Genomic DNA, 26,742 nt, shown 5'->3' on the forward strand with positions numbered 1-26,742 from the left:
AGAAAAAAAACAATCAGAAACTTATAAGAGGTTAATTTTACAAGCTGGATTAGAAGAAAACGCAATCGCAACGATCGTGAGGCAGTGAAGAATGGAGGACACAACGCCGGAAATTAACGGAGGAAAGCACGGTGATGAGCCCTAACTATGCGACGACGAGGAATGGAGGAAATGACGGTTGGAATGGAGGAAACATGACGAAGAATGGAGGTCACGGTGTCAGAACCCTATGTATTCGACGGAGAGAGAATGAGGTTTAGATAAGAGACAGACGGAAGTGGAATGTTCAAATTAGGGAAAGAGAAGACCCACATCATTTTAATTCAGCAAAATGACCAATATACCCCCGAGTGAACTAAATTATTCATATAGTGAATCAAAACCTGAATATAATGCTAGAATTCTAAAAGTAATCTTAGCCTTTAATTTATTGATCTTGTGGCTGAAATTTGTTCTCTAGTTATACATACTTAAGGGGTACCTGCCCAATATCACTACTCTACTACTATCTATGAACTAAAACGATAGATCTTTCATAAGTCTTGAATTTCATAGAAAAATTAAAGGATCTTATGTAAAAATTAAATAAACTAATTATAATATTAATAGGTATTTGGTATTTTATCTATTAGTAAAATAATGGATGCACTCATTCGATTTATATACTCCAACTACGTATAAATTTGAAGAGAACAATTTATAACAAACTATGTCCACATTATGTCCATAATACTAAAATAAAAAATACTACTAGTACTAGTATAAAATAATAGGGCGATGAATTGATTGCGAAACGACACTGAACAATTTCATATTCTTTAAAATATTGATGTCACTTACTATTTATCTTATTTTGTACACTTACTATCATCTTATTCTAATAGACTGCAATTAGAGAAAATAAACAAACATTATGAAAGCTTTTCATGGGCACTGATGACATTAATTAATACCAAAATTGACATTTCATAGTTGATCATGCCAAGAAAATAAATTAAAGAAGACTCTAGTTCTTTATGTATAATGCCTATTTTGACATTTCATAGTTGATCACGCTAAGCAAACGGAAAAATTAATGCTAATACTTTAGCAGATTAGTATAACTTCACAATTCCTCATATATAAATATTCTAGAAATAGATATTCAACAGATAATATTCTGAGAAAGATGCTTCTTTATTAATTTGAGAAATAAATAATTTCAGGCGAAGAATTCGAGACGAAACTTCAAGATCGGTATATAGCTTGATCTCATTGCAAGCAAATCTCATTTATTGGTAGAAATTTTCGATATTTATTAGAAATATTAGTACTACTATTTTCACCAAATATATATGCTAATTTATAGAGAATAAGTACAAATCCTACATGAGAATATATATATAGATATATGGTTTTAAATTTGAATTTTATTTTTAACCCAATTTATGTAATTCCAACTCTGCCCTCATATTCTCAACTGTTCTCCGTCTTCAACTGAATTTTAGGAGAGAGATGAAAACACATTCCCCACGAACCAGTTTTGTAGAGAGAGGAAATTTCAATCGCGATCATCCAAATCCCTTCAGCGATTGCCAACTGACCAAGATCCGTCATTATCTCTTCGCGTACTGGCTGTCGATTTCTTTGAGCGGTTCCTATCGCATTTGTTGGTGATGAAGAATGTTGATCGGAAAGAGGGTTTGCTTTTGATGTGACATGGCGCTTCTGCTGGCCGTCGTTAATACCGAAGATGTCGCTTTACATTGGTCGCGAGGCTTCAAAGGTTCGGGTTTCTTCATTTTTATTAGAATTCATTGTATTATTATTTTATTAATTTTGGGATTTTGGACGTGTAGTTTTGGAAGAGAATTTGTACAGAGGCCTCAACAGAAATCGCTCTTCTCGGTGAAAATTGGAAGTATATTTTAGGTGGCCTCATATTTCAGGTCTGTTCTTCACCTATTGTTTGTGTTTTTATGACCTGATCATGTGTTAATTACCTTGTAGTTTTACTAATTGAATCAATTACTTGTTTTTCCATGAATTTGTTGTTTTTTCCTGAGCTGTCAACTGGTTTTAATGAATTTCAATTAGCTTAATAAGTCGTTTTTTTTTTCAAATTTGCCACCTTAATGTGTGAGTTGTATGCAGGGGCTGATGCTGAAAAAAAAATCGATAGGGCTTTATTTTTTAAATTTCGAATTTACTAAGATTTTTAGAGTATGATGTTCCTATGGTTCCATTTGATGATAGTAGTTTGTTTTTTTTTGCACAAAAAATTCTTACATGGTTGTTTTGAAGGACATAAAACTGATGTTTTTTGTAATCTTATGCAAGAGTTGTTCTAAGCCCTGTTTATGGAAGAATCGTAGTGCATGTTGTATTCGATTATATAGGAGAAAACGTGCATAGATTATTTGTTCTGCTATAGAGATATGGATTGTTATATGGGAAATTAGAGTTTCTTGTCGAAATTGCTGTGAATGTGCAGCAAACAAGGAGTATTTATTAACTTTGTATGGTTTGGATTTGGCTATTCATTGTATCTTGTGCTATAAATGAATTGGTAGTGATATGTTAGGTAACAAGCTGGCATCATTAAGTATCTTTAAGCTGTCAGTTGACGAGTAGTTAAGCTGTTATTTACTTCCATGAACAATTTGTGGCTTATTATGGCATCATTGGACGTAGGGGCCTTTTGAAGTGAAGTGAAATGAAGTATATTCAGCTTTCCGTTGTATCATGTGAATCTTGCTAATGAAACTACATAAACTTCTGGACTCATAGCTAAATTGAGAGTTTATTTTTTGAAAGAAATTCAATATATTAGGCCAAAATTGTTTTCATTCAAGTCTGTGATACGTGAAATCTATCATTTCTCGTGACTCCATATACCAGTACATCCATGGACTGGCAGCTCGAGGAGTTCATTATTTACATAGGCCTGGTCCGACGCTTCAAGATCTAGGCTTCTTTCTTCTTCCAGTGAGTGTAGATTGTTTCGATCTCTTGTTATTCTGCTGATTTCTAGGAATCATCTCTTATGCTACAAAACTTCTCTGACTGTAGGAGCTTGGGCAGGAGAAAGCTTACATGAGTGAAACTGTATTTAGCATTATTTTTTTGTCTTTCATCTTGGTGAGTTTTCCAGCAATTACTTAAAATTCTTCACGGAAAACTTTATTTATCGGTGCAAATATATTGATCCTGTTATTTGCAATGCTGCACACAGTGGACTTTTCATCCTTTCTTCTCAAAGAGCAAGAAAATCTATACTGTTTTGATATGGTGCAGGGTACTAGCGTTCTTAGTTGTAAGTCGTCACCTCCTTTATTGTTTGTAATGCTCAATCATATACTCAAATCTCAACAAATTTTTCAAAATTTTTAGTTTCCATGCTTTGCTGCAGGCTTGTCAAACCCTGAGGATAATAACTTTTTATTCGACACAGCTACCCGGTCCAAATTATCACTGCCGGGAAGTGAGATTTTCTTCATTTTCTCGCTCATTTGACTATACCTAGAATTTGTACGTAAAGTTTGTGCTGAATGTTTTAGGGCTCGAAGCTTGCTAGGCTGCCTCGCCCTGATAATATTTTAGAAGTTCTATTAATTAATTGTAGGTGCCGATTTCCTTTCTGTTTCCTGTATGGCACTATGATTATCAACATCGTATATTTGTTTGTTTGCTGAGAAACTGTTTGGGTTATACAGTTCCTCGCGGAGTGCTTTATGGCTGTGGCGATCTAATATTTTCATCCCACGTGATATTCTCTCTCGTCTTTGTGCGCACATTCCATAAATATGGCACTCATAGGTGAATTACAAGTTGTTGTAGGAGTAGTTTCCACGAACTGCCCTAACACAGCTATGGCTCCTTACAATATATCTTTATGCAGATTTGTAAAGAATTGTTCTTGGTTAACTGTGGTGGCTCAGAGCTTATTGATTATTGCTTCGCGTAAGCATTACACCGTTGATGTTGTTGTAGCATGGTAATATATGCAACTATTGCTAGGTTTCTGACACATGATGTGTCAATTCCTATACCCGTCTCATGGATTTTGGCCCGCATGATTCTGCTGCAGGTACACGGTGAATTTGGTGGTGTTCTTCGTAGACAAGAAGTTGCCAGGTTTGGCCTTTTCATATTCCTATAATTTCATGGTATGATTTATTACTGCTTATAGATGCTGATATCTTGATCCTGACCTTGTTCCTCTCCCCTGAAGAACTACCCGATCGCTCCAGTGGCTCCACGTCGCAGTTGCTTCCACTGAGCAAAGACACGAGGATAAAAGACGAGCACCATAGACCCTTGAGTGGAAGCTCTGGGGATTCCTCCGACTGGGTACAGAAACACCCCTCCCCCACCCCGTCTCTTGTTATTGAAAAACTTGTATGAAACCATCTCACGGGTTAAAATCTGTGACACGATATTTATACCCAATTCCAAACCCATATCTTTTTGTCATATTTGTAATTTGTTGTGTTTGGATCCGGATGGCAGTACGTCTCGCAGATCTTGACCCGTCAGACAGTCTTATACGAGACAACCTGCCCGCCCCCGTCTTGATATCTCTAACACCATACTTTTCTTGTATTCAGAGACCGCGGATACAAATCAATGGAAGGAATACGGAAGAAGGACACAATGAATCAGATCTAAGCAGTGCATAGTCAACGAACGAGACATTGTTGCAACGGTCCGTTTCCTTAGATCCGCCATTGGTCCGATCGTCTCATGGAAAGTTGCCATAGCTATTTCTCGAGGCCCGATAGCATCACCTGTAATCCTAGATCATGTATTCTTGGTTAGATTAACAAAGTTTACATAGTCACTCAGAGTGCTATCAATATCACATCAAGCAATTTCAAAGTTTTGATTTGGATCCAAACTTTTTTTTATCATTCATCATTTCGTTATCTCAAAGTTTCTATCTTCTTTACTTCTTCAGAAAAACATACTCAAGTGCACATTAAGTGACTCAACCCCGACCTATTAGTTATAAGGATGAGTACTTAACGAATTAAGATGTGATTTGTCATCAATTTTTTTAGACAATGTGGGGTATAATTTCTACATTGGCATACTATTAATATTCCTTTTATATAGTTTATGAAATTGCAGAATGTTTTTGGAAATGGGCTGTACACAGCTAGTTTTGCTAGCCATGTGACATGATCCTTTTTGGATGTGCATCTTTCTTGATACTATTGTTTGGATATTTGTCCCTTAATTATTAGTGTAACAAAATAATCTAAGAATAGTTTTGTTGCATGTCCCACTTCAAAAACCTCCACCATCACTACCTACGTTGATAATTTTAGCATCCTAATAAATAATAGTATACTCTTATAATTTATCTATGGGAAATATTTATAGTTGTTACATGTTAGTATACTCAACAATAGCAATTTCAAACCTACATTTATAAATTTTAAAATTTAGAGAGAGAGAGTAATGATTATTATTGCAGTAGGTGTGAGTGATAAAGCATTTTCCCTTTTGCATGCTTTGCTTTACCCTTTGTTAAAAAGAAGGCCCGTTTCTTGGTCACTAAATGCGGTGATGCAAATAATTACTATCCCCACATATAAATTTTAAAAAATATTAAGAGTATAGTTTACTTTAATGACAAAGGTATTCTATGTACTATATTGTGTGTGTGTGTGTGTGTGTGATTTGAATGGTCATCTAATCTTACTAGGAGTATATATTTATGCATATATTGTTACCATTATTTTAGTGGCAGTTATTATAATATGTTAATAAGGATATGGCTGTGATTGGTGGGTTAACTATTTTTTGTGTTTTGTTTTCATATTTAACTTATAATAGAAATATCTTGTTCTTGATATCATATTTAATCAATTAATTTTATTTTATGGTAAATGATATTTTTTGCATTGTATCGGAGATGATTTTTGCTAGTTTGGTGAGTAATATACTTGAATTAAGAGCCTCATGTTACGATATTTATATTTAATTAAAGTTAAATATTGCTATCAAGGTAAGGAATGACGTCTTTCGTAAAACTTACTATTAAGCTAGTGGAAAAAGGAATAATAATGATAATTAATATTATTATTAATATCTTTTCAAAGAGACTGAAAAATTGTGCCACACACTATTTTCGAGATATGATCCTATGACTAATTATTTTGAATTAGAAAGTAGTACCAAACTTACTTTTGTTATTTTGTTTTTTCGAACTCTTTGAATCCACGCATTAACCGAGAAGACTAACACTTGAATAATTTTCAAAACAAATTTGTTTGTCCATATAAAATACATGGAGTATATTGAAATTGAAGGGACATGGCTCCAAAATTTTCATTATTAAACAGGGACCATTTTCTTTTAACATGAGTGTTACTATTACACACAGTTCTTATTTTGAGTAGGGTTCAAAATAAATTGATCAATTTATTTTTTATGTTAAATTGATCAATTTGTTTTTTATGTTAAAACATAAAATAGACACTAATTCATGAAAATCGTAATTTGTGTGCCCTGTAAAATTTGGAATTCCGAGAAGACCTATCTATATATTTAATTGTCTTTTATATCGTTAATGCATTGTACGATAATATATTGAATTTTCGTTTATTTTAGAAACTAATAGTATTATTCATATATTACTGGATTGAGTCTTATATATATTTTCGGTAATACTATTTCCATGCATAATGGTTAATACATACGTTCAAATGAAGTCATTAAGATAGAATAATCACATTGAACCTATAACCACGAATCCATACAATATAGTAGTGTATAGTATATAATTTGTACACGAATAAAGATTTAGTAGTATAAACTAGTACTCCACACCCTACATAAAGCACAAAATTCAATCAACCTTTTTTGAGAGAGATATTCTAACAACTTTTTACTTACGATGTAAAAATTAACATAAAAGGCATTAAAAATACATAGTGGGAATTGACTAATTAGGTTGGTCATATGCTTTTATAAGAACTAGTGATTTAGGCACTCTCTATTCGCGTTTTTTTAAAATTAATTTTATTTCCGGTCTCTAATTACGTGCGTATAATATTTACTGATAAAGTAATTAGATTCATATCAAGATTGAGTACATTCGTGATGTGTTAAATGCCAAAATTAAAACGCAACTAAGTAATAGTATAAGACCAATTTAAAATATATAGAAATAATCCCAAATGAAAATGAAATTATTTTGTAGTAATAAAAAATCACACTCTATAACGCGGATACATTTAGTAGGTGATAATTCCACTAAGCACATTCTATATTATTTTTTCATGGTTGAGTCTGTGATTGTGTTTGTGAATAATAAAATAGAGGTGGATTAAAAAAACAAATAAATAAAACTTTGGAATTGGTCTTCCACGTCCGACGAAGAAAACTGCGTACTCAAATAATCTTGCAATAGAATATATATAGAAAAAGGACAACAAAAAATCTTGAAACCTTAACTTTATTTGGTCATTAAGAAGTTTTAGATAGAATTAAGAAAACTAATGTAGGACTAATTAATTAATCTAGGTTTCGTGAATCTTTAACTAAGATCGAAAGAGGATTCCGTTTAGTGATTGACCAACACAAAAAAAGTTCAGAAAGTATATCACTAAAAATATTGAAACGCAAATACTAGCGTTTGAAAAATTTAAAAATAATCAAAATTTATGACGCAAAATAAAGCATACCTAAGTCGATGGCAAATCATTTTAATCTTTTATTTTTTTAGGACACTTCTATTTGCATCTCCTAATTTTCGTTGGGACACTAACAATAAGGAAACCTTATGAAGCATTGGTGATATAATTAGACACACAAATTAGTGTCCTTAACAACATTAAAAAGTGTCATTATCCGATTTTTTGTTGTAGTTTATATTGAATAATTGGATAAGACGAATTTAAGAAAATGTGGTGTTTTATTTTTATTTTTTTATAAATTATGAATAGAGAAAATAACATTTTATTTGCACTACAGTTATTTGCCAAATATTTTTGTAGGTTATGGATAATTCGTTAAAAAATAGTACTCCATAATTTGTAACAAACTAGCCTTGATTGAAGGTATTGTCTCCTCTTATTACAGGCGAAACATGCCAAAAAACCTCAATGCGGATCGATCTATTTAATTTTTTGTTTTATAGTAGGAAAAAACAATCACATGGTGTGCTTTTGGGGAAAAATATGGTTGTATATTTTTATTCAAGAAAGATTAAAAAATGCTCTTAATTTCATATGGAAAAAATCTCATATTTACAGTTCTGTGACTGCATTATTAGATTTTGAATCCCCTATACTTTATTGGAAATAATATTCATAAAATCATAATTTATTGACTTTTTATGGAGGTAAAATGTCATTAAAATATTGTATGTAAAATAAAATTGGATAACATATCCATAAAATATTCAGTTATTGCCTAATTTTGGTGACTGCATTATTAGATTTATAATAATCCCCAATACTTTATTGGAAGTGAGATCCATAAAGTCACAATTTAATGACTTCTGGTGGAGGTAATTAATATAATATTGTATGTATTATAGTATGTATGTAGAATATTAGTATGCATTATAAGAATTAAATTAGATAAAATATTCATAAAATTGGATAACATAGAGTACTACATAAGAATAAAATTATATAAACTTAAAGTGGATAATTAAAAATGTTTATAGTTTATGTACCTAATTACTTGGAGCAAATAACCAAGCATGTTCATTGTTCATCGCACGTAAATTAAGGCATACTACCTAGTACCAATTAATCTCGATTTTCTTTTACAATGCAACGTATAACTATTAAACTTACAAACTGAAAGAATTCACTTTGTTACTTTCATTTTATTAATTTGTTTTGTATGATGGAATGAATCGAAGAAGTGAATAGAATGAATATGAAACAGTGTTTATATTTCTTTTATATTTTCATTCCAATTAATAAAATGAAAATAAAAAACACATTTCATTCCATTCCATCAAATAAATTTCTCTAATTCAGTAAAATATATAAATTCCATGAAAAGTAAATTAAAAGACTCTTTCTTACTTTCAATCATACAGGAAAATTAATTCAATACAGTTTACCTATATCAAAAAATAAAATTCACTAACCTTTCCAACTTCCGAATTAATAAAATTTAACACAAAATTCACATAATCAATACTCCATTATTAAATCTTCATTAAAACAAATTCAAAAAAAATCCGCCAACTAATGCAGAGAACAAGGATGAAAACAGGAATGATGAAGTAATTGAAAGACAGCATAAAGCAGGAAAAGCTAAACCTTGGTGCCAAATATTAAAAAAAGAAAACACCTTTTTGAGAAAACACACACACACACACCATTCACAAAAAACGACCCCAAAAAAACCATAGCTTGTCTCTAATCCAGACTCCCCAACGCTTATAATGCATGCTTCTCCAATGTGAATTGGCGAAACCGGCGTTGTAATCACGTTTCTTGGATCCATAAACCCCTAAAAATCTCATCTTTTGAAGATATCAACAATCACATTCTTGCGCAGAAGATCTTCAAATGGGTGGGCGCTGCTCCAAGTTATCACAGTGTTGGTGGCCTTCCCATCTCAAGCCCACAGCTCTCCAATCATCTGATCCGGGTTAGGTTATGAACTTTGATTTTTTATGGGGTTGTGTTAAAAATGGCTTCTTTTTTAATTTTTGTGGGTTTTTGCAGAAAATGGGGAGAAGGATTCGCTGCCAAGCTTCAGGGAGTTCAAATGGGACGAGCTGAAGGCTGCGACTGATGGGTTCAGTTCAGACAATATTGTTTCAGAGCATGGGGAGAAGGCTCCTAATGTTGTATACAAAGGCTTTCTTGAGAATGAGGGGTGGGTTGCTGTAAAGCGCTTCAATAGGTCTGCTTGGCCTGACTCTCGTCAGTTCTTGGTTAGTTTTGCTTCTTCATTTCATCTGCTGCAATTTTTCCTGTTTTTTTTTGCTCGAGTGGAGCTGTGATTTGTGTTATTGTTTGATCGGATTAGCTGTTTCTGATTGCATTTAGTGTGTGTGAGAGAGAGTCTTGATCAGGATTAGTTTCACAATTTTAGAAGAAGTGAAGATTTGTTCACTTTCCAGTTTACCTAGTGCTCTTTTATGTTGTTTGATCTTGTGTGTGTGTGTGTGTGGATTAAGATCAGTTTCTCAAGTAAGGAAACTAGGAGAAGGCTTGTTAAAATTCCATTTCCCTTAGTTATCTGATTTTGCACAATCGTATTGTATATGCTTTTTTAGGATCGTGATCGGTCTCTCAATAATACGAAAAGGATTAGGTTTTTGTTGAAGGTTTGTTCATTTTCCATAAAGCTCTGTGATTTTATTTGATCTTGTGTTTGTGTGTGTGTTGAAGGATGAGGCAAAGGCAGTGGGGAGCCTCAGAAGTGAGCGGCTGGCGAATCTGGTTGGATGTTGCATCGAAGGGGAAGAGAGATTGCTGGTGGCAGAGTTTATGCCTAATGATACGCTGGCTAAGCATCTTTTTCATTGTGAGTTCCCTTCATTTAGTTCATTCAGGAAATCGTGTCTAAGAAGCGCAGATTCCTTCATATAATTGTTGATCCACCGGAGAACATGGGTAGATACCGTAGATAATTAGGAATGTAGATTTGATCTTTGAAATTTAACACAACTTTGCTCCTGTTTGGTGAATCGGAACAGGGGAGGACCAGCCTATGAAATGGGCGATGAGGTTAAGAGTGGCCTTGTATTTGGCCCAAGCTTTGGAGTACTGCTCCAATAAGGGACGAGCGTTGTACCATGATCTCAATGCTTACAGAGTCTTGTTTGATCAGGTGAGGATAAACGCAATCTCTAGACTTAAGAGAATTGCCAAACTATGTGTTCTTATAGGTCTTGTTGCTTGTGCCCAGGATGGCAATCCGAGGTTGTCTTGCTTCGGGCTGATGAAAAATAGTAGAGATGGCAAGAGTTACAGCACGAACTTAGCCTTCACTCCTCCTGAGTACTTGAGAACTGGTAATATGCTTTATGAGCTAGTAATCTTTGTTAGTGATGCCCTCTGCTCCGTCTCTCATTTTCTTTGGGTTTGACTTTGATACGTTCCTCTGCAGGAAGAGTGACTCCGGAGAGTGTGGTTTACAGCTTTGGGACCATGCTGCTAGACCTTCTAAGTGGCAAGCATATACCTCCGAGCCATGTAAGCCTCCATGCTCGACTTAGAACCAGCTAAATCTACATTATCTCCTCACCCTTTGCTTGAATTCAATCTCTCAATGCATAGTGAGTAGAAGATTTTGATAGATTGCATTCAATATTGAAACTTTTAGAGTTTGGAGTTCGATCAATTATGACCATGATTCTTTCAACTATGTGCCTTATTTGTCTGCTAAATGATCAGGTTTGGCCTTTTTGACAATTAAGATCGTTCCACTGTCTTCACGTTTCTATAAATGGAATCCGAGAATGAATCTTGAATTATACTTTTGGCTGTGAAGTATGTTTCTGATTCTCGTCTCCTGTCATTGTTTAGGCTCTTGATCTCATCCGGGGAAAGAATTTTCTGATGCTGATGGATTCTTGTTTGGAGGGCCACTTCTCCAACGATGATGGAACTGAGTTGGTTAGATTAGCTACCCGCTGTTTGCAATACGAAGCACGAGAGAGGCCAAATGCCAAGTCTCTCGTCACTTCTCTTGTGTCTCTTCAGAAAGAAGATGAGGTATGGAGTTTATGCTATTCATAACATTTTGTCAATCTGCATCCTAAGGTAAAGATAATGGATTTGTGAATTTAAACGTATGGTTTTCATTTGACAAATGCAGGTTCCTTCGTACGTTCTACTCGGAGTTCCACAAGGGAACTCAAACAGTACTCCACAACTGCAGTTGAGCCCCATGGGTGAAGCATGCTTGAGAATGGATCTCACTGCCATACATGAAATCTTGGATAAAATAGGGTACAAAGACGATGAAGGGATTGCTAACGAGGTTGGTATTATTTTTTCGTGTTATATATAACACTGTGTTCTTCAATCTGTGGAAAGGCCTCTATAATTGTCGTTGTTTCCACGCAGCTCTCGTTCCAAATGTGGACGGATCAAATGCAGGAGACTCTGAATTCGAAGAAGCACGGTGATGCTGCTTTCCGAGCTAAGGATATCACTACTGCCATCGATTGCTACACACAAGTAAGCCGTTAGAGTACATTGACAGTATAAATGATTGAGCATACTAAAAAAAAAATCGATCAAACAAGTTCGAATGGTGGTTGTGTGCAGTTCATAGATGGAGGGACAATGGTGTCACCAACGGCCTATGCTCGCCGGTGTTTATCGTACCTTATGAACGAGATGGCCAACGAAGCCCTTGCCGACGCGATGCAGGCGTTGGTGGTGTCACCGGATTGGCCGACCGCGTTGTACCTGCAAACGGCTTCGCTATTTGCACTTGGAATGGAGAATGATGCTCAAGAATCACTCAAAGAGGCAACAAAGTTGGAATCGAAAAGAAACAAAAATTAAAGAATTGTATAGACATCTCTACTTGCTGATGATTTGATGTATTTAGCAACACTTTGAACACCAAGTGATCAATCATATGATATTGATTTCTTACTTTCATTTTTGTGTGCAAGGAAAACTTTAGCTGTTGTTTAGACAGACAGTTTTTTTAATTTTATTGAATGAAAATTACAATATTTTGAAATTTTGCTAGCTATCTAACAATACATCAAATTTTATTACCAGATATATCCTTATTCCATTTTCATATTTTGTCAATCATAAATAGTTTTTGATTTGTCACATGTAATTTACATAATTCATCATATAATTCCTTTATTGAGTTATATTTTAGTACAAGTAGTCACTTTCAGAAAAATAAAAAATACTAACAAACAAAACTATATAAATTGGGAAAACAACCTATTGCAAAGTGGAATTTTTAACTATTTTTATTGTTAAAGCTTCGTGATTTATAGATTATAAAATGGAATATGGAATACTATTATTTAGCAATGTGTGGCGTATATATAAATCACTTAATCTTAATCTTTTTAGATCGTTTTAATGAAAATTTTGTCTTATATATATTATTTAATTCAATACTTGTTGTCTTGAGTGAATTTGTACTTAAATATTTGTCAAAACAATAAGGTATGAAGTTTGGTATAATTACACAACTATCTAATGATATATTGGAAAAGTCATAACTGTGAAAGTTAGACTACATTCTCTTTTATCTAATAAATTTTATAAAATAGTTAATGAGGCGTCATTTTGGATAGAAATAGAAGTACAAATTGGCAGAAAATAACTATATATTTGGAAACAAAGCTTAGACTTATAGTAATAAAAAGATATTAATGATATTAATAAATATTAATAATTGGTAACATTACAAAACCACACAAAAACATGAAGAAAAAAAAACCAACACAGCCCTCAATATATAATAGCTCCTTCACCAATTACATGCCTTGGCTCCTCATATCATTTTCTCATTAATTATGAATTAAAAGTTCAAAATTATACTTATATAATTATATAAATATTATATATTTGTATATATTAGTAATAAGATGATGGAGCCGGAGCCGGAGCAAAGGAATCATCCACCGTAGCAGGGGCGGCGCCACCGCTGCTAAGAAGCTCCAACATCGCACGGTGTGGGTTCGATCTCTGCTTCTCACATAGTGCCGGCAAAAACACACCTACAAAATTTAAAAACAAGAAATTAGATATAGTACATAACATAACTATTTAGTGCAAAGTAAAAATTGAGCATATTATTCTACCTACTCTATTAAATTTATCATTTTGGTCCGTCTCAATTTAAAAATTTATCTATTTACTTTTATATATTTGATAATTAAATCGCAAAATCTACTAATGTAGTAGTAATATTTTATTAATGTATTAAAGTTATGTGATGTTAAATTGAACCGGTAATTAAGTTGAGACGGAGAGAGTATTAATTTAACGAAAATACCTTCGCCTGCGGCAAGGTTAAAATAGAGGTCGACGATGTTGGGGCAGTTTTGGTAGCAGGACGGCGAGCAGAGGCTGGAGATGAACTCCGGCATCATGAAGGCGTCGGAGGAAATCCCGACGCTGCTGCGGTCGACGCCGCAGGCGGCCACACACTGGTCGGACTCGATGCGTCCGGCCAGTCTCTCAGCCACCACCACCTCGGAAGTCGTGCACGTGTACTCCACGACGTTTCCGGTTCCCTCGCCCTTGTAGCTCTCGAGCGCGCATCTCTTCCCCGACGTCGCGACGGCGAAGGCACAGAGATTCTCCGGCAGATTCTCGCAGATCACCTCAGCTGCGTGGTTTTTTTTTTAAAAAAAATTATAACAATGCACGTTTAGTGTGTGTGGATTTATGTGATATTTTGCAACATTATAAAGCGTGTGAAAAAGAAAAGAAGAATTGTTACCAAAAGTGGCGTGAATGGAAATGGAGAAAGCGAGGGAAAGAAGCAAACACGATTTCATTGAAGAAGCCATTTGATGGTGAAAGGTATTTTTGTAACTTGGGCTTCTTGAGATCTCTTGGAGAAGGAATTAAGTGAGTTATGGTTTGATATGGAAGATTGTGATGGGAGATTCTTCTTTATATAAGGTGGAGACTTGAGAGAGATACATCCATGAGGGTTTGGTTGCATGCATTCTCGACTAAATTAGGAGTTTGGTAATTTGGGTGATAGCATTTCTAACTAATTAATTTTGTAATTTGGATGATTTTTCTTAATTGTCTCGTCCATATATTAAATATCTTTTTTTTGATGTTCAAACTGATAATTAATTGATAAAATAAAAAAACAGGAAAGGAAAAGGAAATGGAAAGTTAAGGCCATCTTTATGTACACAGATAAGAAAATTAAAGAAAAACTGAAACTTGTTAGGATTTGTTAGACTTTGTCCAAATTTTATGATTTAAATCATTTCTATTAATCATTTTTGTGTTGTAGTAGTATATAATTAATTTCGACTTTAGAGGCGTAAATGCTCTTAAATCGGCTATTTTTGTTTATTAACCTTCTTTTGGTCACATGAACGAGTTAATCATGTGTATCAAAGCCACACACGACTTTCAATTATTTAACCAAAAGAATTGGAATACTATTACTAGTAAAAGTACTATCGTAAATATTTTTAATTGTCACTCAGTAATATGTTTGTGAAGGCAGTTTTATTTTAACTGAATAATTGAAATAATAGTATTGTATAGACGTGTTAGGATGTCATCTCAGCATATTTAGTTGAAAGTTTTCCATTTAGGTATGCTGAATATATACTTGTTTTAGATATTTTGATTTTCTCTTGCATTATAAGGTCGCCATGTTAATTGATTTTTATACACTCTTACCACTAACAACTTTATACTTAGAATTAGGACATACAATATATATATATAGATTAGTAATCTATGGCAAGTGCCCATTAACTATATAACTAGAGAACAAATCACAGCCACAAGATCAAGAAAATCAAGGGCTATTATTAATACATGTAATTTTCGAATTTAAGGAGAAATTAGTTCCCTCAATCACAAATTTACTCCACAATAACAAGGAGGGGTATAATGGTCATTGCATAGCCAAAATTAGGTTACGTTGGCGATCGATCATCTCGAAGGCCTGTTTCAGCTCCAGGTGACGGTCGGAGGAGATCCCCGGCCACTCGACGGAGGAGGTGGAGGGGAGCACGCTGTTGGGCGTGGTGGAGCCGATCGGCTTCTTAAACACGTCCTCCGACGCGGAGGAGGAAGACGACGTCGCCTGAGAGCTGAACGAAGGCGGATCGGTGTCGGATCCGGAGACGGAAGGGGATTTCCTGGTCTTGAAGAGCTTGTGGATTTTGGCGAGCTTCATGGAGGAGTAATCGGTGTTGGTGATGGTCCCAAAGCGCTAGTGCGTAGAGACGATGCGATAATAGAGATGAATTGACAGAAGTTTGAGGTGTGATGGCAAAGCTTTCTGAAGGGAAACTCCACAGAAAACTCCGATGCTTGAACCATAGTTTTGCACCTCTGCCAAATGCAGAATAAATGTTTTCTTGTAATGAATATATTTGTTTTAATGATTCGAAAATTTGTTGTTTCTTTAGTAGTCCGTTTATTCCTTTAATTTCAACGCATTTCAACTCCATATTGAATAATCCTTCAGATTCGAGGCTCACTTCTCCGTCAATGATATTGAGCATCCTATATTTTATTTGAATACGTATAATATTTGGATAGGGGTTTATTCAGATCTATAATGGAGTAGTATGATTCATTGGCCAATTCACTTTCCAAATGCATAGTTGAAATTGTTTTATAACGAAATAGGGAGAGAGCTCACTCTCACTCATTTCATCGAAGGGTGTAGGTAGCTATAACGAGCTTCCACGAAGCTTCGTAGAGTAGAGTTGGAGAGAGAAAGAGCTCTGGATTTTGATTTTTAGTAAAATCATGCAAATAGTGATATGTTTTGTTAACAAGAAGTAAAATCATGCTAATAGTGATGTGTTTTGTTAACAACAGTGAAGTAAAATCATGTTAATAGTGATGTGTTTTGTTAACAACAGTGAAGTAAAATCATGCTAATAGTGATGTATTTTGTTAACAACAGTGAAGTAAAATCATGATAATAGTGATGTGTTTTGTAAACAACAGTGAAGTAAAATAATGATAATAGTGATGTGTTTTGTTAACACCGGTGAAGTAAAATCATGCTAATAGTGATGTGTTTTGTAAACAACAGTGAAGTAAAATCATGCTAATAGTGATGTGTTTTGTTAACAACAGTGAAGTAAAACCATGCTAATAGTGATGCGTTTTGTTAACAACAGTGAAGTAATAATAGAATGTCTAGAGTTGATATGAAATTCGTATACTCCCTTAGTTGTAGCATGAATATGCCTGCACTAGGATTCTATACAACCCAACATTTCAGAAATGTAAATTTGCAAACTCCTAAAACTTTATTGCCCTACAAAGATTCAAGATTATAAATACATTGTAAGAGTGAAAACAGGGATCATATTACATATACAAGCAAAGAAAATATTACTGTAGTAATTTGTTACAATACAACCTGACCCATAATTAAATGAAATGTGGAATTCCATTATTTAAAAAAATCCACAATTCTTGTAATCACATTTCACAAAACATGCAAAACCAGATTTTGAATAAATACATTGACTAAGTCCACAAACTAATCATTATTAAATCACACAAATAGATTAGTTCACAATAACTGTTCAACACCACGTAGTCAGTTTTAAAATCCACCGGATATTGCGGCAACACACTTGGCTAGCAGCATGTTGCAACTGCTCGACGATCAGCCCAGCAGCAGCCTCATTCTGACGTCAAAACCGAACACCGATCAGGCAAACCTACATCGTCGCCGCCTTCATCGGTGAAGAACAGCGAGTCGCTAGAGGAGAAGGCCGAGAAAGGTGGCGTTGTGGTTTCGAGCTATTGGTTTTGAATTTCATAATGTAATTTCCAAAAATATCCTCGGCCTATTTTACATTATTAAAATAAATAATATTTGTTCCATTCATTTGTGTGGCTGAAATTTGTTCTTTAGTTATACACTTAAAATTAGTTATATTTTGATCACTAACCTATATATATATATATATATATAGATCGACTTGATTTGCAGAATCAAGAAATGGTAACTTTCTTAATTTACATACCGACTCGATTTGAAAACATTATTATAAATAAGACATAGAAAAAAGAAAAGGCAATCAATCGTATCCTTGAGATTCTTGTAATATAAACGGTCTACTATATAGATTAAATAATTATGAAATAATAAAATATATTAGTTAGCGATGTATATAGAAGTAGAACCATAAAATGCCTCCCACGTCTCCGCGTAAATCATGTATGTACATAAATGGAAAAACAATATAAAATTAATTAGATCCGCTTCTTTAATTTTCGTGCTTGGCTGTCGTTAATTAGGTCGTATTTAGTTAATTATTTGTTTTTTAACCCTATCATTTGTCTTGTATTTAATTGTTTAATTTCGTGTACAAATTCAAAATCAGAAAAGAAGTTTCTCGACCTCCAAATTCAACATATAAATTGCTTTCGAAACTTGAGTAATGCTCTTTTTTCGCTTATTTTACATTGTACTTAAAACATGTCTCAAAATTCTTAAAAGAGAAATTATTTAATAAAGGTTTACTATAAATAATCACAAAATAATGATATATTTTTGTAATTTTGGAACTCAATGATAGGTTTGGCAAATTGGGTACGTGACTTCTCGTTTTTTTCAAATCCTTGAGATTTGTTTTGGTAATCGAATCAAAAGGTTGAAAATTATACTACTACTAAACTCGAGTTTTCTGGCCCTTGCCAAACAAGAACGTGCAATTAATTCATGGGACTCTGATGTTCTTTATAAAAGAAACATTATAATACGCGATTTGAAATTTTGTTGAGTAGTATTATTTGATGGTTAATAATATTTCGAAGTATTATTTATCCATAAAAGATATGGTTCGTTTTCAAACTAGGATTCATTTTAAACTTAATAGATATTTATTTTTGTATTTTTAAAGCATTACTCATGGTGTGTTGGATTTTTGTATCGCATTATTATTGCCTGAATTTCCCAAATTTAACATTTCAATGCAGCTTGATGAGTCAATTAACTTGCACTATACATAGAAATATTTGAACGGACAAGATTGCATAGCCCAAAATTATGGGCTTATGTTAAAATTGCTTTTCCAACGTGCATTGATTTAAATGTATGGGTTGTCGTTTGTAAATTGTGCCGTCCTTAAATCAATAGTAGGAATTTTGTGTCGTTTAGTCTGTTTCAATTGACGGCATTTCATAGAAACTTCATTCATAATTCATAAATATGAAATATTTGGAATATTAATGATCATAGATTGAGTTCTTTCTACATTTGTTGCTATTAAGGTATGGAGATTAATGATCATAGATTGAGTTCTTGTACATTTGTTGCTATTAAGGTATGGAGAAAGATAAAAATGAAATAAGACGATCATATATTAAAAAATAATCCCTCTTTCCTTTTCTTCTATGTTTTATGCCACTTGATGAGATGACAATAATCCCTTTTTTCTTTCTAGAGAATATGATAACATTATTGACAATTGAAACTGAAAAATAACATACGAATATCTCATAAAATTACTATATAAATCTTATGAGTCACTCTTTCTATCACCAATTGATTTTAAGATGGAGTCCATAGATTTCTATCACGGTATTAGAGTGGGTCACCGATTATTGGCCAAAACCAAAAATATATCTGTATTGAAACTAAAAAATGGCTACCCCAATAATATATTTAGACATTAAATTTGGGCCAATAATCCAATACATTATAAACTAAAAATTAACATACATTTCTATCAAACACACATGACATGAATAATGTTTTCGAGTTGTATTGTTTATTTTCCTTTTTTCTTGACAAAGGAAAAGCCCAAGTCTACAACAAATTTTCAATTTGTAAAGCCCATGTGTTTAGTTGTGATGAAACATGGTATTGGGCTAACAGTAGTTGGGCCAACTTGGGTTATAATGGTAATTAATAGTTTAATAAGCAAGTGCTTACCGTTATAAAAAAAAATTAGGGAGCCTTTATTTTGAGTAACACTCCGTATGATATGTAGAAATGAGGTAAATTAATATACAGTGTCATTTACTTTTATGTATTGATTTATTTTAAGCATGTTTGACCATCTTATCCTTCGAATACTCAATCCTTGTTACGCATCATGGACGCTCGAGCAAATGATATCTCATTGTGTATTAAGCAGCTGTTAGAATTAGCATTCTGTGTAAATTATTGTCCACTTAGGTTTTTTAACAATCAAATTAGCATCTCGCTCTATGTTTAATTACTGGGATAAGCTCACATCTTAAATGCTTAAATTGTACCCTTTCACACTAATTGTTCTTCTTCACCACATGGCTTCCAGCCTAATTTCCTTAAGAACTGTTGTTTCAACAGCAAATCAGTGGATTAATTTACATATTAGACCATGCCTTGATTAATTAGCAATTCCCTATAAACTGAGTAGACAAAGTGCCCCTTAAGCTAATAGCTAATTAATGTCTTAAGAAATACACCATAATAACCCCCCCATGAGTTAATGTATATAAATTTAGTATTATTGAATTAACTAATTTTGTGATGTGAAATTTTGCCCGGATGTGTTTTGACTAACATAAACCTAATTTTGTGATTGCGACTAACCTAAACCCATGGTTAATTCCTCTGTATTTTCGTATACAAATCTCTCTGCTCCAAAGGTTATAAACATCAAGATTTTGTAATTAAACGACGTTTCAAGGGTTACTAAATTTATGGTAAGTTTGAGTTTAATACGTGTACCGATTTTAGCAAAAAAGCTCACAAAATAGTAGAATCTTAAATTGGACTTCCAACGTGAAATGTCTAGCTCTGTCAATATATTGCACGGAGAATAGCAACATGTTACTCATAACGTGAAATATCTAGCCCTGTCAATGTATTGCATGGAGAATAACAACATGTTACATTCATGAACATCCTCATCGATTAAACGTGGCGATAAAATCAATTACTTATATTTAGTTGTCTAAATGAAAGGTGTTGTACCTAACATGAACCCATGGCTAGTTCCTCTGTTTTATTGTATACAATCCTCTTTGATCCAAGGTTAACATCATGAATATGCAATAAAAGTAGGACTTTTCATAATTGATTAAATTTATGGAAAACTTGAATTTAATATGCATATTGATTTTAGTGAAAAAACTCCGTCGCCAAAATTGCAAAAATAATGATGAATTGCGCTCAAACATGCACATCAAATAGCTCTAGCTTATCATGTTAGAACGTACTTGTATTACTCATTTGTTCATCTTGACAAAAGTTATATTCATGAACATCGTCATCAATCAAGTGTGATAATTAAATCAACGTATAATATGCTTGTATGAATGAGTAAGTGCTGTAACTTGTAACTAACCCTAAACTCATCGCTAATTCCTTTGTATTTTTTTTATATATTTCTATTTCCTCCTAGATTAACATCAAAATTTTGTAATAAAAGTAGATTATTTTAAAAAAATCTATGCTAAATTTGGTTTGAATTTTTTTATAAATTTCAACAGAAACAGTATCGACAAATTTGCAAAACATCTTTTTGCTCCCTCCAACATAAAATATCTACGCATAAGTATCTAGGTTTTCTTGTTAGAACGTGTTAACCATTTTTTTTTCTCTGCAATGTTTCTCGACAAAAGTCACATTCTGATCAATCAAAGCGTAACAATAGAATCAAATAATCTCTACTCATCTAAATGAAAAACAAAACAAAACAAAAAAAAGAATAAGGCATATTTCCCCTGCTTCAGTTGAGATACCTATCGCATATGCAACCGGGATAGGGATTAGCGTAAAAATTCTCCTCTAATCTCGGCGTCGGCCCTGCTTCTCTCTGGTACGGCGCCCCAACTCTCCTCTCGTGCATTTTCTTCACCTTCCCCGCAAATTCCTCCCACGAAATCTCCTCACTGTCCATTCTATCTATCAGTTTCACAAAACTCGTCCTGCGCACGTAACGAACCAAATCAGATTAAACAGTAGAACTCATCCTTATATTAAAAAAAAACAAATAACTCATATCTCAAAAGACTAGTTTACCCACCTGTCAGGGTTAATAGTCCTTTTGAACCCCTCAAACCTCCGGTGCCCCTGCACCGCCTTGGCCATGTTCCCGTCGTATGTGTACACAAACACGTCGCTCTCCTGCGCCACAATGTAGTCGAGCGCGGCCAGCCGGTTCTGGTAACCGACGAACGGCCTGAGCTCCTCGGGCGTGGCCAGGGTCGAGTGCGAGTACACGTTGGGGTACTCGCGGCGGAGGGCGTCCATGCTCCCTTCCCCGTAGATCTCTCCGGCGACGATGTAGAGGCGGGTGGCGGAGGGGTAGCCCATGGCCTTGAGGAAGACGGCGGCCTCCCTCGGGGCCAGGGGGCAGCCCCCGCGGGCGCGCTTGTTTCGGCTGTCGATCTCCTTCTCCTTCCAGTGCTTGGTGGCGTAGCGCATGCGGCGGAGCTCGTTGGATTCCCCGGCGGTGAGGTTGTGGCTGCAGCCGGTGAAGGCGAGCATGTCCTTCTCGTAGCGGAGGTGGAGGGCGATGTAGGGGGAGTAGTCTTCTTCTTGTTCGCGGAGGCGAGCCACGAGCTTGCGGCCGAGGTCTTCGATGGGCGGGGCGAAGCGGAGGGCCTCGTAGTTTGTGCGGCACCGGAGCTTCTGGATGGATGGGGCTAGGCCGTTGTTGGCGAGGCGTGAGTCTGTGTGAGTGAATCTCATCACTCTTTTCTTTTTCAGCAGAGTACCCATGTCTCTGTAGTACCCTGCCTGTAGGCAACAAATTCAACAATCTTGATTTTAGGCCTAATTCATGATTCTGGTCAATGTTTAAACATGGTATCAGAGCATGTAGTCTACATGTTCGAGACGAGACACCAAATGTGACTCCTATTGTGGAACGGAGGGAGTAGTATTTAGTTGGTTCGATAAATGAGATAATTGTATCTACCACGGAAAATCAATAAATAACTCAAACACCATAACTGTGATCATGTTCAAATATTAATAAATACGAGAGACTTGCATAGGGAAGAGCGTATTGAGATATTCACACGCGAGTTATCTTATAATGGATGAAACTTTACCTACCCCGTAAAATCTAACATATTTTATGCCTCTATTGTAGCTTGTATAACTTAGACAAAGGGGAGAAATGGGGAATTATTATGTAACTCATTGATTACCTTAGACCAAGAGATGGGAGCTTTGTTGACAGCCTTCACTGTTGCATACTTTTCCGGCAATTTATCGACGATCTCAATGTCGAGAGTTAGAACCTCAATAAAATGCTTCCAATCGAAGATATCCTTGAAGTCACTGCTCCATAGATATATCAGAATCGATCATCAAAGTGAAGATCGATCAGTATATATATAGTGAAAGTGAAAGTGAGAGAAAACCATACCTAGGATCAGTCCAAAAGCTTGAGTGGTCGAGCGAAGGAAGCACAAGAGTCGCATTCATGATCTTCACTATCGCCACCATGTCGCATATCTATTGCAATTTCATACTTACTCTTAGATATATATCGAAAAAAAAGATTCAATCTTGATTTTGCATAGATGGAGACTCACTCCTGTTCTCATCTGATTCAGTCCCCCGTTTGCTTGAACCAAAACATACCCATTCGTTGCATTTGATGTCCCTGAAATCAAAATGTAAAGATTCAGTCTTTGATTATTGAGAGAGAGAGGGAAAGGGAGAGGGAGAAATTTTACGTACTGATGCGATTCTTTGGCCGTACAGTGCAAGGGTATAAATCGCCACTGTAGGGTTTTCTCCATATTTCTGAAATCTGGAGGGAAATTTGAATATTAAAAAACAGACTTTTTAAAAGATGAATTATGTTTTATTTCTGTTTGTTTAAAAATTTAAATAAAGAAAGTGCGCAACGTTCGGTTAATCATTAGAATTCAACGTTTAAGAGTGATTTGAGTGAGAAAAATAAATGTGATTATTTTCAACCATTATTTGATCACACCCACTAAACACCATCGTCGCCCAAATTTAAACTAACCAACTACAAACATAGCTCCGATTAATGCTAAAGCGTTATTTTCAATAAGCAAAAATACCAAAATAGTACAATATCGTTCGTACAAATTAAATGATCATACACAAATTCATACCAAATTTCTTGACCAAATGAATGTAATAGTGACCGGAATTTAATTTCAGGTTAAGTTTGATTATTCAAGTCGCCGTTAATTGATTTAATGCCAAGGCCCACTAGTAGTAAACTAAACGTAGTATAGTATAGTAAAAAATAAAATTAAATATGATTGATTACTAGTAATTAAGTATATTAAACTTGAAGGAAGTAAATTTTGAACAAAATTGAACGCAACTTTGGACTCACCGGAATTTTCTTTTTCCGGCGTCGGCGCCGTCTCTCCGCGGCGGGATGCGAGCGGAGCTCTGTCTCGAAAAGCGCCTTGTGCGCGGAGGAGGAGAGATCGGTCTTGAAGAAGCGCACGATCATCGTGTCCCTATCCGCCACCGCCCCGCCGCCGCGGAGCAAGAGGAAGAATCGGAGATAGGCGGAGAGCGCCACCATCAAAAGGAGGATCACGAAAACCGTTCGGCAGCCGCGCTTCCTCGGCGCCAGAGATTTCAAGAACCACTTCTGCGGCGGCGGCGGAGGGCGGTTGCTGCCGTAGTGGTGGTGGTGGTGCGGGAGATTCTGTCTGCCTTCCATGTTCGTCAATTCGTCTGGTGCTGCCTCCGTTTCCGATCCCGATGGATTCTCGTTTTCCGACGCAGCGTCGGTGGCGCGGCGGCGGTGATGAGTATAATAGGTGGTGGTGGTGGCGGTTGCACCGCCGTTTGACATGGAACGACGGAGGTGAAATCAAAGAAGTGAGAGAAAGTTGGATGGTGGGAGAGAGAGGGAACAAGGCATGGATGGAAAACCGTTTCTTTCTGTTAATTTTGCTAAAATAGATTTTTATAAAATTGTGGGGTTTTAATTTTTTGGGGGTTTTTTTCTCAGGAAATTGGTTTTGGGTTACTCGTTTTATGTATCTTGCCGTAAGCGTAAGGTTCGGGGCAAACAAAACTAGTGAGAGAAAGGAGAGGGAGAGAAAGCACGTTTAATTTCTTGCAAATCTTCTATGCTTTCATCATTATATATATAGATAGTATAGGGCAAGGTGGAACAAAGCAGTTGATCAATAGGTACTAATGTTAATTATCTAAACGGTGGAATATATTTGTATAATCGATTTAAATAATATCACAAAATCAATCATTTATCCAAAACGAAAGTATGAAATCTCACATATTGTCGTTCTGAAAGACCGATATTAACATCTAGACAACGATATATGACGTTGAAAACTATTTATAAATGAATATATAACAATGTGAAATTAACACGATCGATGTGTTTATGTAGCTCATACACATGTACTAGTAACTAGTGAGTGGGTAAATATATTAACTAGTGTTACCTCCCATGCTATGTACCGGCCAAATGATTTTCAAAAAATAAAAAAATATATTTAAAACGAATTAAATCAAATAAAAAATATATAGAAAAAATGTAAAAATTACTGCAAATCATGAATAGAAACTATTTAAATTTTGTATTCATAAGATTATAAAGATTTAAAAAACATACTTCTACTTCTACATCCATCAGTCTATCAATCTACTGTAACGAAAGGACATGAGGGAAAGATATATAAATGAAATAGGATATACAAACAAAAGATTAAGAAATACTAAATACCAAAGTAAATAAATAAAATTATTTGAAAAAATAAATATTTCATTATAAATTCGATCAACAAAACATCGAAATCAAACATCGTCTCAACAAAATAGTTACAAATATCCCTCTAATACCAGTAATTCATACATTTTGAAAGACTTCTTTGTACACAACATTAAGAGTAGAATCACTTCTACTATCATATTCATCCCCACAAACTAAAATCTTCAAACCTTCACAACTTGTGACTCTAGATATAGGAACATAAAGTTGTCTATGACTGAAGATCGGTTTTTTTAATTATGTATCCAACATGGGACAGAGATTGGCCTTGACTTTTGTTAATGGTCATTGCATATAACACAACCAATGGAAATTGGCGTCGTTAGAATCTGAATGGTAGCCTTGGATCAGACGGTATCAATTACATTCGCGGAATCAAAACCTTACGACAAATATTATGCCACCAAAGATTAGGTATCATTTATGTACGAAAGTGAAATATCATGTACCATTTATTAGTTAACTCTTTAAAAAAGAGAGAGAGACTTCGTCTTTTCCACCAACATTGAAACCCTTATCGGTCACACTCTCACCAGCTCACCAATCAACCAAGAAATCAAAATCGAAGAACTACTCATTTTCAAGTCCGATTTCTACAAAAAACACCCACCGACACAAAATTACATCGACAGTATCGACGATTGAAGATTTAACCAAAAAATATTCAACCGTCGACTTCGAGTCGACTAACACAATTGCCCACAAAAGTTTGGTGCTTCGGCAACTAAAGTCACGGATTGGTGTTCAAAAGGTGGAAACTTGCTACAACATTTCTTGATCAACAAACAAAACCCTCAAAATCCATCTGCTCAGCCCCAAATCTGGTGACGGATCACAAACACGAACAGGAGACGATGAAGAATCAAACAATTCTCATTCCAAGGTAAAAATAGAATTGCAAGTACATCGGTTACAATTGCTAAATAGTTCAAAGTCTCTGAATTAATTTGTTAAGCAGAAACAATACAGGTTTAAATTGTTTGTTGGAATCTTGAATTTAAGATGTCTGGTCAACAAAGTTTGACCAATAATAAATGTGACGAGATATTTAATTTTTGGAAATTAAATGATATAGCGTCGATCTACGTTCCGCATAGATGACCGTAGTATATTCACTTTCTCAAATCCGATTCCCGGTGAGTGAGAAATAGTGGATAAAAGTTGATCACATTGTAGCTTTTGATAAAGCTATGAGTTGAAAGTGTAGGGAGTAATTAACTAGTGTTAATTATTCCACATAGGAGATGAGGCACATCATTAAATGTGTATTTATTAAGTGAATTATTACACTTAGTAATTATCGTGGACTAAGATGGGTGAAAGAGCCCACACGCGTGCACACGCGCACCGAGCCG

General features: G+C 34.9%; 4 protein-coding genes across 4 annotated transcripts; 2 read left to right on the forward strand and 2 right to left on the reverse strand.

Annotated features, from left to right (window-relative positions):
* Positions 1 to 1,411: 1,411 nt before the first annotated feature.
* Positions 1,412 to 4,930, forward strand: LOC121785007 (phosphatidylinositol:ceramide inositolphosphotransferase 1-like). Its single transcript, XM_042183330.1, has 12 exons — positions 1,412 to 1,765; positions 1,839 to 1,928; positions 2,881 to 2,967; positions 3,052 to 3,120; positions 3,215 to 3,295; positions 3,392 to 3,463; positions 3,540 to 3,600; positions 3,696 to 3,798; positions 3,881 to 3,976; positions 4,070 to 4,116; positions 4,214 to 4,332; positions 4,590 to 4,930. Exons 1-12 carry the CDS (start codon positions 1,733 to 1,735, stop codon positions 4,659 to 4,661), a joined length of 930 nt encoding a protein of 309 aa, XP_042039264.1. The 5' UTR covers positions 1,412 to 1,732; the 3' UTR covers positions 4,662 to 4,930.
* Positions 4,931 to 9,276: 4,346 nt separating this feature from the next.
* Positions 9,277 to 12,587, forward strand: LOC121759983 (serine/threonine-protein kinase BSK5-like). Its single transcript, XM_042155582.1, has 10 exons — positions 9,277 to 9,609; positions 9,687 to 9,898; positions 10,359 to 10,494; positions 10,667 to 10,800; positions 10,879 to 10,984; positions 11,080 to 11,165; positions 11,499 to 11,687; positions 11,791 to 11,955; positions 12,042 to 12,155; positions 12,246 to 12,587. Exons 1-10 carry the CDS (start codon positions 9,528 to 9,530, stop codon positions 12,486 to 12,488), a joined length of 1,467 nt encoding a protein of 488 aa, XP_042011516.1. The 5' UTR covers positions 9,277 to 9,527; the 3' UTR covers positions 12,489 to 12,587.
* Positions 12,588 to 13,314: 727 nt separating this feature from the next.
* LOC121768705 lies at positions 13,315 to 14,567 on the reverse strand. Its single transcript, XM_042165243.1, has 3 exons — positions 14,407 to 14,567; positions 13,957 to 14,292; positions 13,315 to 13,678 (listed from the first exon to the last, which is right to left on the reverse strand). Exons 1-3 carry the CDS (start codon positions 14,474 to 14,476, stop codon positions 13,536 to 13,538), a joined length of 549 nt encoding a protein of 182 aa, XP_042021177.1. The 5' UTR covers positions 14,477 to 14,567; the 3' UTR covers positions 13,315 to 13,535.
* Positions 14,568 to 21,204: 6,637 nt separating this feature from the next.
* LOC121762844 (O-fucosyltransferase 19-like) lies at positions 21,205 to 24,690 on the reverse strand. Its single transcript, XM_042158857.1, has 7 exons — positions 23,969 to 24,690; positions 23,332 to 23,404; positions 23,184 to 23,254; positions 23,015 to 23,103; positions 22,794 to 22,926; positions 21,662 to 22,377; positions 21,205 to 21,563 (listed from the first exon to the last, which is right to left on the reverse strand). Exons 1-7 carry the CDS (start codon positions 24,440 to 24,442, stop codon positions 21,365 to 21,367), a joined length of 1,755 nt encoding a protein of 584 aa, XP_042014791.1. The 5' UTR covers positions 24,443 to 24,690; the 3' UTR covers positions 21,205 to 21,364.
* Positions 24,691 to 26,742: the final 2,052 nt, after the last annotated feature.

The sequence above is a fragment of the Salvia splendens genome, chromosome 2 (assembly GCF_004379255.2).
Source record: "Salvia splendens isolate huo1 chromosome 2, SspV2, whole genome shotgun sequence".
Lineage (NCBI taxonomy): Eukaryota > Viridiplantae > Streptophyta > Magnoliopsida > Lamiales > Lamiaceae > Salvia > Salvia splendens.

Coding starts and splice junctions, on each gene's coding strand:
- LOC121785007 (XM_042183330.1), top strand. CDS start 1,733: ATGTCGCTTTACATTGGTCGCGAGGCTTCAAAG. Junction 3,464..3,539: donor CAAATTATCACTGCCGGGAA/GTGAGATTTTCT, acceptor TGAATGTTTTAG/GGCTCGAAGCTTGCTAGGCT. Junction 3,799..3,880: donor CATAAATATGGCACTCATAG/GTGAATTACAAG, acceptor ATCTTTATGCAG/ATTTGTAAAGAATTGTTCTT.
- LOC121759983 (XM_042155582.1), top strand. CDS start 9,528: ATGGGTGGGCGCTGCTCCAAGTTATCACAGTGTTGGTGGCCTTCCCAT. Junction 10,801..10,878: donor ACAGAGTCTTGTTTGATCAG/GTGAGGATAAAC, acceptor GCTTGTGCCCAG/GATGGCAATCCGAGGTTGTC. Junction 10,985..11,079: donor TCCTGAGTACTTGAGAACTG/GTAATATGCTTT, acceptor GTTCCTCTGCAG/GAAGAGTGACTCCGGAGAGT.
- LOC121768705 (XM_042165243.1), bottom strand. CDS start 14,476: ATGGCTTCTTCAATGAAATCGTGTTTGCTTCTTTCCCTCGCTTTCTCC. Junction 14,293..14,406: donor TTCCATTCACGCCACTTTTG/GTAACAATTCTT, acceptor AAAACCACGCAG/CTGAGGTGATCTGCGAGAAT. Junction 13,679..13,956: donor TAACCTTGCCGCAGGCGAAG/GTATTTTCGTTA, acceptor TAAATTTTGTAG/GTGTGTTTTTGCCGGCACTA.
- LOC121762844 (XM_042158857.1), bottom strand. CDS start 24,442: ATGTCAAACGGCGGTGCAACCGCCACCACCACCACCTATTATACTCAT. Junction 23,104..23,183: donor TGAATCAGATGAGAACAGGA/GTGAGTCTCCAT, acceptor AAATTGCAATAG/ATATGCGACATGGTGGCGAT. Junction 22,378..22,793: donor CTCCCATCTCTTGGTCTAAG/GTAATCAATGAG, acceptor TGTTGCCTACAG/GCAGGGTACTACAGAGACAT.